General features: G+C 38.3%; 1 protein-coding gene across 1 annotated transcript in view; it reads right to left on the reverse strand.

The window, feature by feature from the left end:
* The window catches only part of MYCT1 (MYC target 1), a 28,544-nt gene extending 17,409 nt beyond the window's left edge, over positions 1-11,135 (reverse strand). Inside the window, exon 1 of the mRNA XM_074862817.1 lies at positions 10,943-11,135. Coding sequence (XP_074718918.1) covers positions 10,943-11,135 — 193 coding nt within the window. The remainder of the gene's footprint in view (positions 1-10,942) is intronic.
* Positions 11,136-19,378: the final 8,243 nt, after the last annotated feature.

A 19,378-nucleotide genomic window follows, 5' to 3' on the forward strand; every position in this document is an offset into this window, starting at 1 on the left:
TCTGCAAATAAGATGCCAGAGAAGCAAGGCAGAGGCCTCAGCTGAGAAGCAGAAACTGCCCTAGTTGTTTGCTCCAGCAAGCATCTGTCAGAGCCCAAAGAAGTTTTTGCATTGCATTGAACCAACGATTTTTTTCTCCCCTAATTATTTTGCTGAAAATTTCCTAGACAGTATTTCATAACAATTCTGTATATATTTGTATTGTTGATGAAATTTTGGTTGAGGTTATTTAACAGATAAATCTTAAGATATATTGTCCCATTTTCAATACATGCAAATTAAAACTCATATAAGTAAGTCTCTTTTCTGTCTCCTCAAGTCGAAGGGGAATAAATGATGTTAGAAGAATAATTTAGCATTGCTTCGTGCAAACTTTACTATTCAGTAGGTTTCAAAATCTGAATAAGTACCTTCTATTAAGTTTGTATAGGAAGTGAAGCTTCTATCTTGAAAAGCAGAAAAAAATGTTTGTTATTGATGGTCTTTTCTGATTTTCTTTTTTTTTCCCCAGACAAAAGGATAAGGTTATGAAATAAATATAATCTTACAAAGACAAAAGGGTCAGTCTTGAGCCTTGATTTTACTTTGGCTCTTCTTTCATGATTGTGGACTTCTCATTCCATCTCCATGCTTCAGATTCATCTTCTGTATAAGGGAGATGGCACCACTCACATCCACTCATTTGGCTCACAAAGATTTTTGACTCCTGGTTAAGTGAAGTGCAATGGTAAAATGGGAAGTTGTGTATAAATACAGAGCATTTTCCTTCAACAGGTTCTACAAGAAGAACTGAGGTAGAACCATTGCACCCACAATGTTCAGGGGACTAACTCATCTGAATACGAAACCTGCTAGGCTCTAACAGTTGAGGATGCAGCTACAGGGGGTTTGTTTTAGGGAGAAAGCACAGCACTAAGCTCCTTTTATTATGTGACACATTCACATGCCAACACATTCATTGGTGTGGTGCTTGAAAGAAGAAAAATACTTCATCTCTTAAAGACAAGATTTCTGTATTTGGTGGATAAATAAAGAATGATGCTTCTGGCAGCTCATGTGACAATGAGCAGTACCACATACTCAGTCAATACAGCAGGTGTAATTGCCAAAATGTGTATGCACTGTATGTTTGATTAATATTTAAATAATACTCTGAAGAAACTTTGCCTCTTCCTTCTACCACCTCTGATCTGTGTCCTTCCTGCTAAAGATGGTTAAGCATTTGATAAATCAATGTCTCTGGAAGGGGGGGTGGGGGGGGGTGGAGAAAGCAGGAAAGAAGCAGTAATTAGGATGCAACAAAACACAGCCTGAGGATGACTGACTCACTTTAAAAGAATAATTTATACACAAGGAAGAAGTCGTGCTCTGAATAGACAGCGTGCAAGAATAAGACTGGTCTTTCCTTTTCATCATATAGTTTTTTGCTTTCATCCAACTACAATAATGCTCTTTTCTTTGGGCTTGCCAGAATAAGGGCAAGAAAAAAATATATCCCTCATTATTATCTACTTTTATCTCTCTGACAAGACTGCACATAAGATCTTGGAATGGATTTACATATTATCTTCCTAAATGTAAGGTCTGACTATTGATATAATCCCCTTTGCTTCAGTAATGGAAGTGATAATTTTCACATGCTTGTCAAATCTTTACTTAACTGATAGCAAAATAAACATAATCATATTAAATTTGGAATCATTTGATCCTTCTGCCTCTTGAGAAGACAGTATATGATTTCTCTGATAAATTTTTAGGTAGGTTTTATACAAAACAATAGTCTAATAGTCGATTAAAAATGGTACCTCCAAAAGCTAGCTGGGAAATAAAACACAGTGTAAGGCCAAGACACAGTTCTGTCTCCTGAAGAAATCAGCGTGGGCAGAGTATGTTTAGATATGACATATGACCTCAACTCCTGTCCCTGATGGAGTGAGCACAGAGGAAGTTCTGGCTTCCTGCAATAGTTTGGCACCAGCATAAGTAGCATTAGAAGGTGCAGTGCAGTATCTCTTGCCTGGCTGCTTCAGGCTCTGTGGAGCAATACTGGAAGACAATGAAGCACACAGACACAGCTGCTCCAGCAAACAGTACTGCCACATGCATCAGAAATCCAGCTGAAAAGCTGCATACAAACCAGCCCTTCTCAAACACAGCTGAGGGGGAACAGAGACATGGTATATCCTGAAGCTGAGAGGGGGAAGATGAACAATGCCTTCCTTTTTGATTACATCACAAGTCATAGATTTATTTCTTGTTTGGTATAAGAATATTTCTGTAGGACTTCAGAAGAGGAGCCAGGTACCCTGAATGTTACAGAAGAGTGAGATTCACTGCTGTCGTGTTGCCACTGAACGGCTGATATTCAAACACGGTTGCTGCCATTGCTTAATGCCTCACCATCACATGCTATCTTTTATCTTCCTTCAGTTAACCCCACACCCTTGTTGCCATTTTTCTCAGTATTAGCACTATTTATATGAAAGCTGTGTCCGGTTTGAGTCACTGTCCCAGACTGCTCTGCTGCTGCCTTGTGACACATCCCAAGTCAGCTCACACTGTGGTCAGGGCATCTGGAAACGGGAAGATCTTCTGGTGACCTTGACCTGGTAGATATGACAATAACCCTCTTCCTTGTAAAGATCTTAACAGGCTCAGGCAGAGGAAAGGTGGTATGTGTGGGTGTCCCTTGCCCCTGCAGCTCTCTAGCTAGCATGATCATTATCAAAATCATGTGGAATGCTTAAATCAGCTTCTGACCACTTGAGCAATTGAGAAGTAATTTAGTTATGTGACATCTTCTACATCTCAATCACAGGATTTTCATGTGGACCAGTATTTCATCTGAAGGCAAAAAAAGAGATTGCCATTAGTCAGGGGAAATGTCTGTTGCTCCAGAAGCCATACAGCAAAAGTTACTCTAATGCTGCGGGGCCTGGGAGGATGCACAACCCTACAGCCTTCTCCAAGAGGTGGAAAAAAAGTCTGTCTTAGTCCCTATATAGGTGAAACTGAGTTTTACTGGTGTTGCCATTATTTAGTTTTGTCTGTGTACTATGTTCTCATGGTCTGTCTAAGGTCCCATGTATGGCATTTGTAACAGACAAAACCAAAACTTGTCCCTGTCCTAAAAACTGCTGAGCTCTATAGGATTTTCACAGTCCCGATTTCTGCAAATTCACCATGCAGATACATTGCAATTATTCTTCATCAATATGAAAAAAATTACTCATTCAGGTGAGATCTTTGTTTAAGTAGTCTTGAAATATGGCTTCATTATTAAATTTGCCCCATCATGTAACATTTCACTGAGGAGCAGGAGGGAGAACTTGTAGGTACACTACATTAAGACTGGTATTAAGAAGTGGAACACTTCAGGGATGTAACATTACCCTAAAGAACTCATTGTCTTTCATAGTGTTGCTTAAATGTATCATATTTTATATCTGTGTTATATATCTGCTTCTCAGATAAATGTACTTCAGAAAAATTCAGGGTGTTTGCAGGAAGGATTTGCAAAACCAGAAGACTTCCTCTCTGATTGTGTGTCACATTTCACTTCATCGTCTTTCTCTTGTCAGCATTCCTACGAAGCAGCACAGGGAAGTTTTGTCTGTTTTTCAGATAGGGACCTGAAATGTGGAGGAACCATCTGTCTTACCTTCCAGAAACCCAACTAAAAATCTGCCTCCCAGTATGCTTATTTCCACAAACATCTTTTGGGGGATCCAGCCTGCTCTAAGTTCAAGCTGACCATAGGAAAATAAAACAATTCTAGTTTCTCAGTGAATTTGGGAAGAATCAATGTGGTTTACTCCATTATAGGATCCTTACTCAGGAGTCTGAACACATGTTGAAGCTGACAAAATTTTTGTGTGGTGTTGGCAAGTTTCTTGTAGGATGAGTGGGAGTAGGCTTTATGTCACCATTGCCTTTACTCAACTCATCTACACAGCCGCTAAGGCAGGTATGTGTGCAGGTGCATTATTAGATAGAATTGAGGAAATCTGCAACCCCAAGGACATGGTCTGTCCATACCAGACTGACACAAAGGGATATAAGCATACTTTACTTCTTTTTGCACTATACCTTATATTATGCACTCACACCATTCATACAACTAGAAATTTCTAGTGTAGACAACATTTTGCACATATTTCAGAGGAATAATTCTCTAATTAGTCCATCTGATCAATACCTTCTGGGCTAAGAAACAGGGAAAAAGTCTTCAAGGCTATATTTTTCCACCAGTTTTCCTAGGCATTTCATGGAGCAAATTCTGAGAGCTTTCTGACTAAACTAGGAAATGCATCCCTCCTTCCTATTTATTATTTTATGTGTTAGACTACTTTTATATTTGGCTGTACAAATCCATATACCACTGACATGTTCTAGAACCAATCAATGAGGGCATTTGGATTATATGCTCTTCAAAACAAGTTCTTTTTCTGCCATCAGTACATGTACTTGGCTGTGAAATGGGAATGAAAGACAAGCTGCTCTTTGTTATTAGAGGTCTTAAGGTTATGGAAAGGTAGCTTTGGAGATGTACAACTCTTGATTTTTTTAAAAGCTTGAATAAGTAAAGGAGAAAATATTAGTCAGATGGAAGGTTAGGCAAGCAATAAAGAACTAGCAGGGCTCTGGAAAATCTATAATAACAAACCTGGAAGTATGAGCCATTTATTTGACCCGAAAAGATAGATGGGGAGCTGGAAGATGGGTTCCTTCACCTACAGTTGGCTCTCATATTAACTCCATCATGATGGGGACAGAAGTCTGCTCAATGATTTGAGTCCTTTAATATCACACCCCATGATGTAAAGCACTGAGTTGCAAGCCTGAGTGATGGATCAGTATCCCTGATGAGCCAGAAGCCAGACTCTGAAATCCAAACAGACTTATTAAGATAGTGCATGGTAAAGCACTCTGGGAAGTCTGAGCAGGAAAGTTGTCACTGTAGATGTAGTCAGTGTATGCCAGATGGGAAGATGCAGATTCAATGTGAAGACTGCATTTTATATATATGGCCATCTGTGACATGGGAGAAGTATTAGTACAGGCTTCTGGAACTCAGATATATTCTTTCACCAAATCAATATGGATCATGCCTTACTCTGATGATACTTGCTGGGACCATTCTGCTCCTTGCCCTCTCACTCACCATGTATTAAGGAATTTGGCTTGTTTTTAATTTTTATTCATATTGGGTAATTTTATCTATTGTTTATATATCATTTTAACTACATGCAAAAAGGCAATGAAGTAATTCAAAATTGACAAAGTCAGTTATCACTGGAATGCAGTTTTCATTTATTGTGTCCAGTAGTATTATGAACGGAGAATAGCTTACTTAGTCATAAAAATAGTGTAGTGTTTGGGGTCCTAGCAATACTCATATTTGTGCACTAAAAGGCTCTATCCTCATTTCTAAAGGGGACAATATCCTACAACTTTGGATAAGCACTGGAAGGAATTAGTCCCTAAAACACTAGAGCAGTACTGCACCATAGGTTGGAAGAAAGCATTTTGCCTCTCCCTCTCTCTGTTCTCCAACTGGGGCTGCTTCTAACAACAGGAGTATGTAATGTCTGAAGTTGTCTGACTCCATCAGAGTGATTTCAAAAGAAAGAGGTTCGCTTGCTCACATCCTATTTCCAAACTTTTACAGGCATCAGTGATCTAACCCAAAGACTCTGCAGAAAGAGATTATATCTCCTGTGAAGACATGTATTCCTCGTGCTATAAGCTCCTTATGTTGTGTGATACACTGCCAAGTATTGCACTTTTAAAATCACTAGGGTTTTCCAAAACACAGTGACAAAAGAGATCAACTTCAAGAAAAAATTCCAGCTGATGCAGTGTCTTCAATCACCTTGCTCCATTTTGACTGATTGTCATGAATTAAAATACCAGGAAGAATATGCACGCCAGGGTGAAATTTTGAAAAGGCAGAAAAGGGAATGGAAGAGAATAAAAATAGCAATTCAGGAAATGCATCCTTGAGGTTGATACTGCACCTGGATCCAAGGCTCTAATTTTGTTGTGTTTTCCTCCTACTTCGTTCCACTTCAACTCTGAATGTTTTCTCTACTAAGAAAAAAAATCTCCAGTGGTGTAAAGCATCTACAAGAGGCTCTATTCTTTCTTCCTCCTACCTGCCAGCAAAGGAATTGCATCTTCACCTTAATTAAGCCATCTGCCCTATTAGCAATGCCCAGTCTACCAGGATAAAGATCCTCTGGGGTACTCTGGTTTATACTGCTGTTTTCCAGCCATCAAACTAGGAAGAGTAGTAGCCTCATAGAAGCTACCACTACCACATTTGCTGTCAAGTGCTCCACAGCTGGCTCCAGATTGTAACCTTTGTGTCTCCACATCTCCAGCATGACAGCTGAGGCAGCTCCCAAAGTCTTTATTTGCTACTGCTAAAGCTAGACTGAAAGGGTACAAAGTGTGTGAAGAGGAGCAGAGGGAATGAGGAGAGACCACCCAGTGGGTATGCTGGAAATGCATTGACACAGTCACCAGAGTAGAAGTCAACATGCTTAACCTGGTCACCACACAGGTAGCCAAATGCTTCTTTTCTCACTTGCAAAGAACTGGGCTGGATTTGCTGCTGTTCCTTCTACTCTGCCATGGCTACCACACATGAAGGATCCAAGAAGAGAAATCAGGTCCCATGGCTGACTAGATTAGACTTGCCTGTGCTTGGTGGATGTGTTACTGTTCATGTCAGTGCTGCCCTTCATACGTTCATAAAGAGAATAACTCAAAGTCCTTAACCACCATTATTGCTACACCAGTAACATGATACCACAACAGTGTCAGACGTTAGAATATGCTCATCCCTAATGACCATCTTCTCCAGCACAGTATATAGTCTGACTTCTTTCAAGCAAAAAAAGACATTTAATGAGAAGACCAGTGGGTTGAGGGAGAGACAAGGCAAAATTTGACAATATATTTAAAACCTTGAGTTTATTTGTAGCTTATAAAGTCAAGTGATTATACTTGGAGTATTAGTGCAAGGCAGTTTGCAATCTTAAAATGCTGGAAGCCAGCTGATATATGGCATTGTTTCCACATACTGGACAAATAACACCCCGCATTCTGAATCAAGAAAAGAAAAATTGTCCTTAATGTTTTTAAGGTATTAAATTTTAATGTTGCATTTTTAGATAGATGCTTGAGTAAAACAAGACTGAAGGATAGTCTAGGGATCTAAGTTTGTGTTGATTAATATCTGCTTACACTTTTTGTCTCTGCTGCTGCTATATTGATCAAATGTACTATTTAAATTCAATTTCCTGATCTGAAAGCATATTACTATCTGCACTGGAGAAATAGGATTATCTCTAAGCCATTTATTGTATTTAATTGTATGCGACTGAAAATGCTTTTAGGAATTACAAGAAATGCACTCCTGGTTAAAATGGAAGCATCCTTGCTCCCTCTGTTAACATACAAATCAAAATTAACTCAATAAAGACTATATTAAAACAGTAAAAAATGAGATTAGTAGTTGATGGATGGGTACCAAACCCTGAATTTCTCACTCAGCTATTGCCAAACCTCCTTTAGAAACTACCAATAAAAAAAATAATCCAGATTCTCTGTCTACAGTCCCATGTGATACCAATGGTGCTGAAGTTCAGCAGAGGCTATCTTTAAGTGCTTCTCTTCCTACCTCTGCCAAAGTACCATACTATGTATTCCCACTGCACAGGAGGGTAACTGAAGGTTACATAGCTTCACAGAAGATGGTACCTGAAAGAGATGAGGTCCTGCATCCTTGCAGCAGCTCAGACAACTTGTCTGAAACAGGCACATATAACTACAAAGGCTCTGCGCAACATCTGTAGTAGGGAACAGCTCCAGCAAAGTGAGAATCAGAATCCCCATTTTATGCTTGTGACACACTACACAGACGATATTTGCTGACAGGGCCAGGACCACTACGATAAAACACATGATCTTAAACTAGAAGAGGAGGTTAATATTACTTTTTTTTTTTTTCTTTTCATTAGAATTTATTTTAGGCCAGCAAAACTACAGGTTTTCTTCTTCTGTTTTACTCTGCTGCATAATTTAGCATTTCAAAGATACTGCAGAATGATGATGGTGAAGACTGAATTCAAAAGAATTCCTGCAAGATCTGCAGCTACACAAGTTATCAACTCTCCAGGCTGTCACTGACTCTACACTGAGCTTACAAGAAAGTGTGCTAATTTTTTTTTTTGTATTATTATTATTTGTTAAGGTCTTTGCATGAATATTGAGAGATGTTTTAGACTACTTATGTAATTCATACAGCATGACTTGTATCAAGGTGTGTATATGTTGTTTTTATCTACACAGATTTATTTATGCACATTTTCTCTAGCCTGGAGTAGTTGTAAAGATTTATATGTGCTCACACATAAATATGCAGAGGCCAGTTTAGTTTATTCATTGTTTTAAAATTCTTAGAGTCACTTTTAAGGTGCTATTGTGTGAAGTTACCATTGGAAACTGGACAGCTTTAGAAAACAGGATGCCTGCATATTTTCCAGAGTAGGGAACAAGTTGTTAGAGAATAGACAGTTTATAAAACTGTAAGAGATTAAATATCATTATGAATAGTTGCTTTAACAATTTTTACAGCATTTCTTTTTTTCTCAGTTTGTCCCTCTCAGCAAACCTTTGCAGACATGTTGAAGTTTACACTTTGGCTGAGTCCATGGGAGTTGCTGAGAAGTCACACATGCATGGAAAATGATTGGCATCTTGGTAATGTATTCACACTCACAGTACTACATAGTGGGTGGCTTAAAAAAACTGAAACACCCTGTAAGCCATGTCCTGAAAAATCACAGGTTCGAGTACTGCATTCTCATTTAATAAAGAACTCCATTTTATTTATCTCTATTATGTGTAGTTTTATGTTTATCTCAGGTCATGTATCTCCATGGATGTCAGAAAATACACTTCTATCATTTTAAGTGAAGTTTCCTCTCAGTGAGCTTGTGTCAGTCATTGTCTTTTGACACAAACTATATAGTGTCCCTCCCCAGTCTACAACATACGATATGCCTACAGGACAGGAAGAGGAAATGTTGTTAACTCTTCTAAAATCTAACAGAAAAATATGAAAAACCTGAGGCATCTTCCCTTCCCAGGACCATGCAAGATCCTCACAAAACCTCAAGCTGTGAGGTTCATCTGTTGTCAGAGCATGAGCAAGTTGGAGGCAATCAGGGCTGGGTATAGTATCAGTGCCTGGCAAGCCAGGTGGGCAATGCTGGTGAAAGGAGATGCTGGCCCTGTCAGCAACAGACAGCTCGCGTGTGTCCTGCTCTCTGTTATCAAAAGCAGCTCTTAATATTGAAGGACTGGGGTTTGGCACACCTGGAGAAGTACCTTAAATGGAACGACAGAGTAACACCAGCACCATCAGGGCCAGCCTCATGCAATATGTTGTGGAATTTAAAAAGACATTTCTTAGGTGCTTTTTTTGACTCTTCATGAAGATGAAGAACACGTTGCCCACAGTCTGAGCAGTGTGGTTAATGAATTCTTAGAGGTTCATATAACTTTGCTGTTTCTTGTGTATGTTTCCATGACAGCGAAGCAATAATTTACCTCAGAATCTGCAGTTACAAAGGGCAGCACCTTTTATACAAAGATTCTTAAAGTACATGTTGATGAAAGCACTTTCATTTTTGTTCTGAAAGAGCCATTTTAGAATTACATGTAGTTCCACTGTACAAAAATGATAGTTATTCTTCAGAGTCCAGCAGACAACCTCCAGAAAACAAGAGGCTCTGAAGAGTAACAACAATATTTTTTCCTCAGTTAATCTATAAATTTGTGAGATCTGTAATCTCAAAGATGTCCAGTATCATTATTCTACTCTTTAGCCCAAGACACAAAAATGAAGTGAGCTGTTCATGGTCTCCCAGTAGGAAAATATATGTCACTGCAGGAAACATGTGGATGGCATTTGACAGATTCTTGTTTCTTATGCTAAAGAAATGAAGGATCTTATTTAAATCTTTTTGTATAGTTATTTTCCACTCTTTTCCCAGGGCACTTCTATGCAAAAAAGTCCTATTTTGATAATGAATCTTACTTTTTAGTTTTAGATAGTGCACAGATTCTTGGAGGGGTCATTTCTCAATAGCAATAATAGACAAAAAAAGATCATATGATTCATGCTAATACTAAATGCTTAATAATTGTTAATGTTAAACATAGCAAGCAGTAGAGCTTTTTGAGGGGAAAGGTTCTCCACAGCTGTTGTACAGAATCTTTTAGGATCAAGTCACTGAATCTAATTACCTTGAGTGAATTTCAGTGTAACATATACTTCCACTTCACACTCTATGTGTTTCAGTTAATGAGCCATTCCCAGGTTTGGGTGAAAGAAAACAGTCTTAATGGATAATAATCAAAATATACGTTGAGGAAAAAGTAAGGAAAATCTGATCATGAGGCACCACAACAAATTACAAATAATTTTTAATTTTAGAGAAGTAAGAGTTTATTCCAAAGGTTGCAACACATTTAGTTTTGTTATCTCTTTTTCATTAGAGGATGAAACAGATCATGTCTCCTGTGTAGGTACATCCATTAAATGGCTGAGAATGTCTACCTGATCTGAAACATACTGAAGTCAATAGACACCTTTTCAACTGACTTCGGTAATGAACTTTGTCAAACAATCAATTCTGCCCTGGCAAATCCTGTTGTCTTGATTAGTTTAAAATCATGATAAAACTTTGACAAAGAAACATTTGGAAAACAATCTTTTGCACTGCAAGAAATACAAAATCTATTTATTACTTTTTGCTTTCAACATGAAGCTTGAAAGTATCTACATGTATTTTTTAAGGCAATCACCAGTGAATCTCAGCATCTACTTTAACAATATTCTAGGAAAATGAAACAAAATGCTTACCCCAAAACTTTGGTGGCCATGTGATTGGAGAGTAAGTACTGTTTCTATCCATAACATCCAAATAACAAATATAGAATGGTATGTCCACAGAGGAGCAATGGGTTTCTGAACGTTTGAGATTTAGCAGTAAAAGCAATGCTTTTGTGCTGCCAGTGAACTGTGTTGTTTGCCTGAAAGGAAATGGATGTATCATGCTTCCTGCTTGTGGACTCGAATTAGCAAGTGCTCGCCTTATCTTGGAACACCACATGGTTCCCGAGACAGGGAAACAGTTTCCTTCTCGTCATTTCCTCAGCCAGAGCAAATTGACTCAGAACAATACCAAATCTCCTCCGTCTCTGAAACTTTTTGAACCCCAAAATGTCCAGAGATAGAGAGATGAAAATTCCTTTCTCTTTCCTTTAATGATTTTCTGTGTTGAAGACTTTCCTTAAACATTCAAAAGCACTTGTATTCTGTGCAGATTTTCAATAAGGAAGAAATGTGTCAATAGGCTTTTAATAAACACCATTACATTAGCATATTAATTTAGAGTATGAGGATTGTTAAGTATTCGTTGTTGTTCCTTGGCTGGTTTGAGGAACTGGCTGGGCCTGACAGTGTAACTGTAGGCATTAATATTTTAATGAGTGTACTTCAAATTTCCTTTGCCAATTCTTTTCCTTTCCACACCCCATTCTAAAATACGAGTTCTCTGGAACACAAACAGGCTTTGAGCTAATTGTTTGGACAGTTTTAATACAATGCAGTGTTAATTCCCTGTTGGAATTTGTAGGTACTGCTGCTAAATATAACAAAGCAATAACACCCCCACAAGAGAAAATAGCCAAGATATTTAATAACACAGAGCCAGAATTAATAGAGAAAGTATGGGGATCAATAAAATATATGATTTTGTATTTATGTGATACATTCTGTAGGACCTGATTTTAACTATTTTCTTCTTACATATATTGCGCTTAATGGCTATCCATAAACATTCTGCTGTGAATGTCAAGCCTCTGTTCTCTGAAGAGTTGTATGAGGTATTGTTTTGCCCATTGTTAAAAAAAAAAAAAAAACAGAATCAGCTACATCTATTTTTCATAATGAATATCAGGAGTCCCCCAAATTTAGGAATATCCCAATCTTAAGATTTTTATCTGACATAATTTTAATGTTTAATCTTATTTTGTTTTGTTTTGTTTGGGACTTTTTTGCATGAAACAGATTTTTAAAAATACTGGGTGAAGATACTCTGATGGTTAATAGAAGACTGGTGGCTTTCAAAGCCAATGCTTAAAATGACATAGCCAAATACCGAGTTAAGCACCTGAATTAAAAAGATCAGATTTTCAGATGTCTGTGAACAGGATACAACTTGATAAGAAATGCTGGGATTATTTAGTTTGGTTGGGACACAGATACCAGAACAGATGATAAAAATATATAAATTAAAGAATTCTATAATTAGGGTTAGTCCTGTGCTCTGAGTAGATGGAAATACAACAGAACTGAATTACTGTAAACTATAAAATGAAGAAATTTAATTATTTTAGTTTACTGAATGAATCTATTGAGATGATCATTGTAAAACAGAATTAAAGACTGACTTTAGTTGAAAAGCAGCTGAGTTCAGACATGGACACTTGTACAGATAATTAAATCTTCCATATTATCGGGTGTATGAAATATGAACCTCAATGCTTTGTGAAAAATTCAACAGCAGTGAGAAGAAGCATGACAGTTTCTCTCTGAACAGTGTATTCCAATAGGAGTTCTCTTGTTTTCCTCAGAAACAAACAGCTGACATGGGCAACTGTCAGCAGCAGCAGATCAGAGAAGCTGGACCACCAAAAGTGTTATCTGGGCCATACACCTGTAATGTTTATCAGTGAGTTGCTGCAAATAAAGTTTTAAATTAATCAAGGTGTTGTGGGCTTACAATGACTTGCTAAGCAGGAGGCTCTCTCAGATCAGTTTCAAACTCTCTTTCCACTATTTACTCTTGCAAGAAAAAGAAAGAATTGCAAGTTTGTACAACAGAACTTATCTAAAATAGGTAGAGAATATCAAATCTTGAGATGTCATAATTAAAATGGAACTTTCTTCACTGAAAAGCTAAAGCAGGTTGATAGGTCATAAACTTTGTCTTAGTTTATTATTTCAAATATTAGACAAACTTTGTTTCTCTTCACTTTATTTCTGAGTATTGCAAAAATTTATTTTCTTAGTAACCCCATTAGTTCTTTCATTTTTCTCTTTTGAGAAGTATCTTTTCCTGAAAATAAAATGGTCATAACTCAAGGTACCCTCATGGATAAAAATGCTCATCACCATTCATTACACTGGCAAGTATAACACACTGTCACTTCTGGCTGGTGAGACACAGAGGTACATAGAGGACGAGCTGTCAAATACATTGCTGATGTAAGTGAGTTCATGTCCAATGAAATGGGTAGTCTTTTACTCCCTCTTGAAAAGAGGAACTGAATTCTGTCCTTAAAAGTTTTGAATGTATTGATTAAACGAGGGGGGGTGCTTTGAATTTACAACAGCACAAGCCCTAACCCTGAAGAAAGAGAAGAACTTTCAGGGAAAATATATGTCAAGGGTATCATCATGTATTAGAAAAATCATGGGCAACCAAACCATAGGTACATGAGGTAGTCCTGGCAGGTGACTACCTGCCTCCTTGGCCATGTCCAGCCATGGAGGGAGGACTTCGCACCATTGCCAGCCTGCTCTGGGAGTGGCAGTTACTTTCTCTCAGGCATTTATGCTTTCTCCATTGACATATTTTGATTCTTCTCTTTTTCTTTGCCCTCCAGTAAACCCCTGATCAGCTAGATGTTTTCTGTTTAACTTTACTGGTTGCGTGGAAATTAATTTACTGAGATACTTTACTGGGTGTGTAGAGATTAATTTAGTTGAGGCCATTTTTTCAGCTGGCCAGGGCTCATGGTGATGACATTTGAGTATGATCAATAAGCCCTACAAATTGAACCTAGATCTTAGCTACTGTCAATCACTGCCAGACAGAAGGGTCATACCACTGTCACTAGGAGCAAAGAAGGAACATCATGTCAGAATTTTAAAGCAACTGGCTGAAAATTACTTTTCAGTATTTCAGTTGTTTATTGTTACTGGCATTTCTTGAGAAAACATAGGTATATCCTGTGTGAACCCACAAAATCTTTTTATTTTAAATGTAAGCAGGGTTCACTGAAAAAAAAAGAATGAAAAAGCATAGAATGAGCATCCAATGAAACTTTTTTTTTACACTTTCCATCTGGAGATTATGATTTAGGCTGGGATTTCCTTTAATTGTTTCGTATTTCAGCAGCCTCATATTTGTCCTTGGTTAGTTTTACAGCTCTCCGGATGCATGGAGAAAAACTCAGGAATTTTTGTTCTTTGACCAGTGAAGAAAAATGTTTCCGTCTCCCATCAAACTATCCATTTTAAATGCTGCTCATAATGTGACAAAACACAGAGAAACTACAGCTTGAAGTTACTGCTTTTGATGATTCACTTCAACCCTCTTCAAGATCAAACAGCAGATTTTTTCAGTTTACCTGCCTACGTCCACATGCTGGTTCTATCCAAATACACCTTTTGATATAATATGCCTACTATGAATGAAAAGAAATACGGCTGCAGTAACATCGTCATCTCAGAAAAGCCCTTAGTTTCCAGGAGTGTATTAGATGTTAGTATTTTTTCTCCAGATTTTTCAGAGAAAGAATTGTGGGTAGGAAACAAATGAGGATTTCAGACATTCAATATTTTTAGGAGGTGTGAAATCCTAAGGACATAACATAAAAAGAAGGTCCCCTATTGCTAATTATGTACCAGTACATGATTGGGAAGATAACGCCACTGTGCAGAATGTGAACACACTTTGTATTTAATGGAACATGTATAACATTTTTAGATCCAATATTCAACTCAAAACTCTGAAACCATAATTTTTCCCTAACATGGAAGTCTTACGTAGTCTGGTGAAAGATAACTGAGAGACATGAAAAGAGGCAGAGGAGAGCCCCCCCCTTCTGCCAGCCACACGCTTTCAGATTACTGATCTTTTTCATGATATTTGTGATATTGAAGACTGTGCTTGTTTATTTATATGTGTGTGGGAAAGTGTGCAGGAGGGAATTAAAAAAGGGTACGCAGCAATATATATCTTATGTTAATGCATTTCAGCACTGGTTAATCTTAAGGTCAGAGAGAAAAAAAAATTGTTTGAGTCAGGTTTATATATCTCAAATACTTAACGTTTAAAGGGGCAATGCATCCTGCTGGAAGCAATAGTGGCAAGTTGTGTGGGCAAAAGCCAATTTAGCATCTCTGCTCTCTATTCCCACAGCCAAGTAATAGCTAGGGAGTATGGTGCTGAGAGTTGACATGATGGGGCTTCTGTGGGAACAGCTGCACACCAGGGTAGTGGGGGTCACCCTTGGGAACACAAGGAAGTGAAAGCGGGAGGGGGCAATGATGAGCTCTTCAGGGCTAGCAGAAAGTCAGGAACTTCCTCTCTTGCTGTTTCGTATCTAACACCTTGCATGATATTTTGTGGTGGTCCATGTGGAGCTAGCAGTATGGAATTAATTAGATTAAATGGAGGCATAAACTTACTAGCTTCAACTTTCAAGTTGAAGCTTGCTAAATTACTAAAGAGGATTAAATGACATGATTGCTCATAGGGACAGAGAACTGGAGACAGCAAGCCAAAAAATCCTTCTTGGTTCTCTGTTCTCCTACAAATGCATCCTGTGAACCACTTCTCTTTCAGCAGATTAAAATGAAATTTTCCAATATGTTTTCCAAAGGGTGGAAAATTTTTATCCAATGGCCTAATTTGCAAGTTTTGCACAAATTTACAATCTAAGAAAGAGATTTGCAGTTATGTACTCAGAGTAGAGTATTTCTTTGTCTTCAGCTATGATGCTAGAGGTAAAAGGACAGGACAATAGATTTCAGAGTCTTTCTACCCAGTTCTGCTCCCCTGAACCTCCTGAGACCTGCAGTACTGAAGCATGACATTTAGTACACTCATCACCTTAATTCAGATTATCATCCTATTCTTTCTACTGCCCATTAAGAAAGGGATCAAGTAAGGGGAGAAAAAGAAACAACACCCAAACACAATTCAGTATGACAACAAAATCATATTTTAACACTTTTGTAGTAACCGATAGAGCTCTGCAGTTGAGCTGTATATTTTGCACACAGCTATCAGCACTAGATAAAAAAATAATCTCTTGCTGTTTTTTTCTGTCCTATCTGCTGTTAAAACGATGGTATGAAATTGAATCAATTTTTCCCACATCCTAAGGTGGTCAAAAATTTTTAATTTCATTGACAAATAATGTTCACAGAGATATCTGTATTTATTCATACTGAGAGACACTTCTCTTTCACAGACATCAGTTTGCTGTTGTGAGCAGCATGTGTCTCATTTACTTTCACAGTGGATGAACTGTTTAGGAGCAGAATTATATTTGTCCCAAGTTGTCACATGGAATTTAATGGACTTGACTCATCATGCAGCATTGCATTAGAACAGGAAAAAGTATTCCTATGTGCCACCATTTGCACATGGACTTGTGCATCTGTGGATCTGTGTCGATGTTCAGTACCTTTGCAGTGTTGCTGTCCCTAGGTGGGCAGACCCTATCATCTGTAATCTTTTTGCTGAGATGCAAACTAGGATTTACCATTGACATGGTCTTCATTTTGTCACACAGTTAGGCATACCAAGAAACATAGCAGAATGGATTCAAGGTATGTTTCTGGAACCCATTTTTTTATTCATTTTAGCAGAAACAGTTCCCTGCTGTCATTTCATTACATGTGTTAGAGAGGAGCCTAATCCAAACACATTGTTGCTAATGAAAATATCCCTACACACACTGAGATATCAAAATAGGTGCATCACGGGAAGATAAGCATTTAGAGGGTATTTCTATCTTCTGTATATCTGAAATATCTTCCAAAAATGAGAATAGAAGGATGGTAAGAACAAAATCTTTACTGTCGATATGCTTTTAGTAAGGCTGTCACTAAACCTAATTCTTCTACAGATTCCAATGCTAAAAAAAATAATTCAGAGCCACTTTATAACAGGATTTTTTCCCAGTCTAATGCATTATACCTGGATTACTTCATTATTTTTTCCAGATCTATAACTGTTCTATCAGGCTAGCCACAAAAAAAATAGTCTTTGAGGAATCATATGCCACCACAGATACCATTTATGTTTGATTTAGTTATATTTACTGCTTAATTTTCATGACTGTATTTGTTTGATAGATGAACAGATTGAGAATTCTTTAATTTTTCTAGGCAAATGGCTTAATATAGTAAAAATTGGCTTTCTGAGTCACACCATAGGTAAATGAGTAATGTGAAGCAAAACAACAAATATTTGATCATTATGGCCCCCTTCATCAGTTTACTAGTACCATAAAAATATTCAAGAAAAACAAAAACTTTTCTGAAGTTTAGAGCAAGAGGAAATCCTACAGGGAAAGTTAAGAATGGAGGCATAATGAACAATTGAAGGAAATTGCCTTTCAGTAGCCATGAATGTTTAATCTTCTCTTCCTCTGATTGACAGAATCACACCATAGTCACGGAATACCCATTTATTCCTATAAATCCAACAGGCTTGGAATGCAACTCATGAGGAAATTAGCTGGAGTTGTATTTCTGTTACAGTACTTTTAATTTGCCCAAGGAAAATTAAAATGTACATGATGTCAGAGTGTTCTAAAGTATATAAAGCCAAGATTAATCACCTGGAAAAGTACAGAGTGCCACAATACCTCATAACACTGTAAGTAAAGATTATGAGGACTATAAAGTCCAGGGGAAATGCCTTGTATGCCAACTTATCTTGCATACGGGGTTTTGTTATTATTTATATTCTTTTTATAGTTTCCCTAAGGCATCCCATATGGCAATCACAACTCTGTTGTACTTCAGTACTGTACAAACAAATTACAGTGAGACTAGGGGATTTGCATTTCTTCTTTGTTGTGCAAATGATTGTTTCCTGTACTCTGCAGGAAAACGTGATATTGAAAAGCAAAAGTCCAAGCCTCCAGTCATTGATACGTTTTCTTTTGACGATTTTCTTTGCCCTTCCCCTGAGAGCAGTATTCGAGGTTTAAAGGCATTTCACAGTGTGCGTATTTGGCAGGTGTGTCATCCTTGCCTTGCATGTCAAGCTGTAGTTCATTAGAGCAAGCCCATTAGCAACTGCTGAGAAGACAAGATGCTGGCAACAAGCTGTTTGTCTGTCTCACCTCAGCTTAAGCAGAGAAGTAGCCAAAAGCAGAAGCAGGTGCTTAATCAGTTTTTAGTGGTAAAAAGATAGAAGTGCCCTGTCAAGGAAGCTGTATTTCCATCAGTGTACCCACAAGTCCTAGAGAATTTCTCTCCCAAACTAACTACAGAAATTTTGCGCAGATGAAAGACAGTGGTAGTTGCTCCTTCCACATATCCCTTCATTCTTATTGCAGCAAACCTAGCCATCCCAGCACTTTTCAGAGCCACAAAACATCTAAACCTTTGCCCTCACCCTCACCCATATAGCCACCCTAGCCACCCCTGGTAGTCCCCGCTACTCCCTCTCTCCCGAGCATCCACACAAACATCAGTACTTGTAACCTCCCTGCCACTGAGCACCCCAGTCCCTCAGCAAGATAATCAGAGAGCTCCATGGAGAATGGAAATGCAATTATGGTCCTTTGGAAACTGGTGAATAATTAATTTAACCATTTTCTATTGCAGATCATTAATTTTTACTGCTCTTGGATGGCTTGTTATTACAGAATCACAGAATCATCAAGGTTGGAAAAGACCTTGAAGATCATCTAGTCCAACCGTTAACCTAACACTGACAGTTCCCAACTACACCATATCCCTCAGCGCTATGTCGACCCGACTCTTAAAAACATCCAGGGATGGGGACTCCACCACCTCCCTGGGCAGCCCATTCCAACGCCTAACAACCCATTCTGTAAAGAAATGCTTCCTAATATCCAGTCTAAACCTTCCCTGGCACAACTTGAGGCCATTACCTCTTGTCTTATCGCTTGTTACTTGGTTAAAGAGACTCATCCCCAGCTCTCTGAAACCTCCTTTCAGGTAGTTGTAGAGGGCGATGAAGTCTCCCCTCAGCCTCCTCTTCTCCAGACTAAATAACCCCAGTTCCCTCAGCCATTCCTCCTATGACATGTGACCCAGACCCTTCATCAGTTTTGCTGCCCTTTTCTGGACACGCTCGAGTAATTCAATGTCCTTCTTGTAGTGAGGGGCCCAAAACTGAACACAGTAGTCAAGGTGTGGCCTCACCAGTGCTGAGTATGGGGGTAAGATCACTTCCCTGTCCCTGCTGGCCACGCTATTTCTGACACAAGCCAGGCTGCCATTGGCCTTCATGGC

The sequence above is a fragment of the Strix uralensis genome, chromosome 3 (assembly GCF_047716275.1).
Source record: "Strix uralensis isolate ZFMK-TIS-50842 chromosome 3, bStrUra1, whole genome shotgun sequence".
NCBI lineage: Eukaryota > Metazoa > Chordata > Aves > Strigiformes > Strigidae > Strix > Strix uralensis.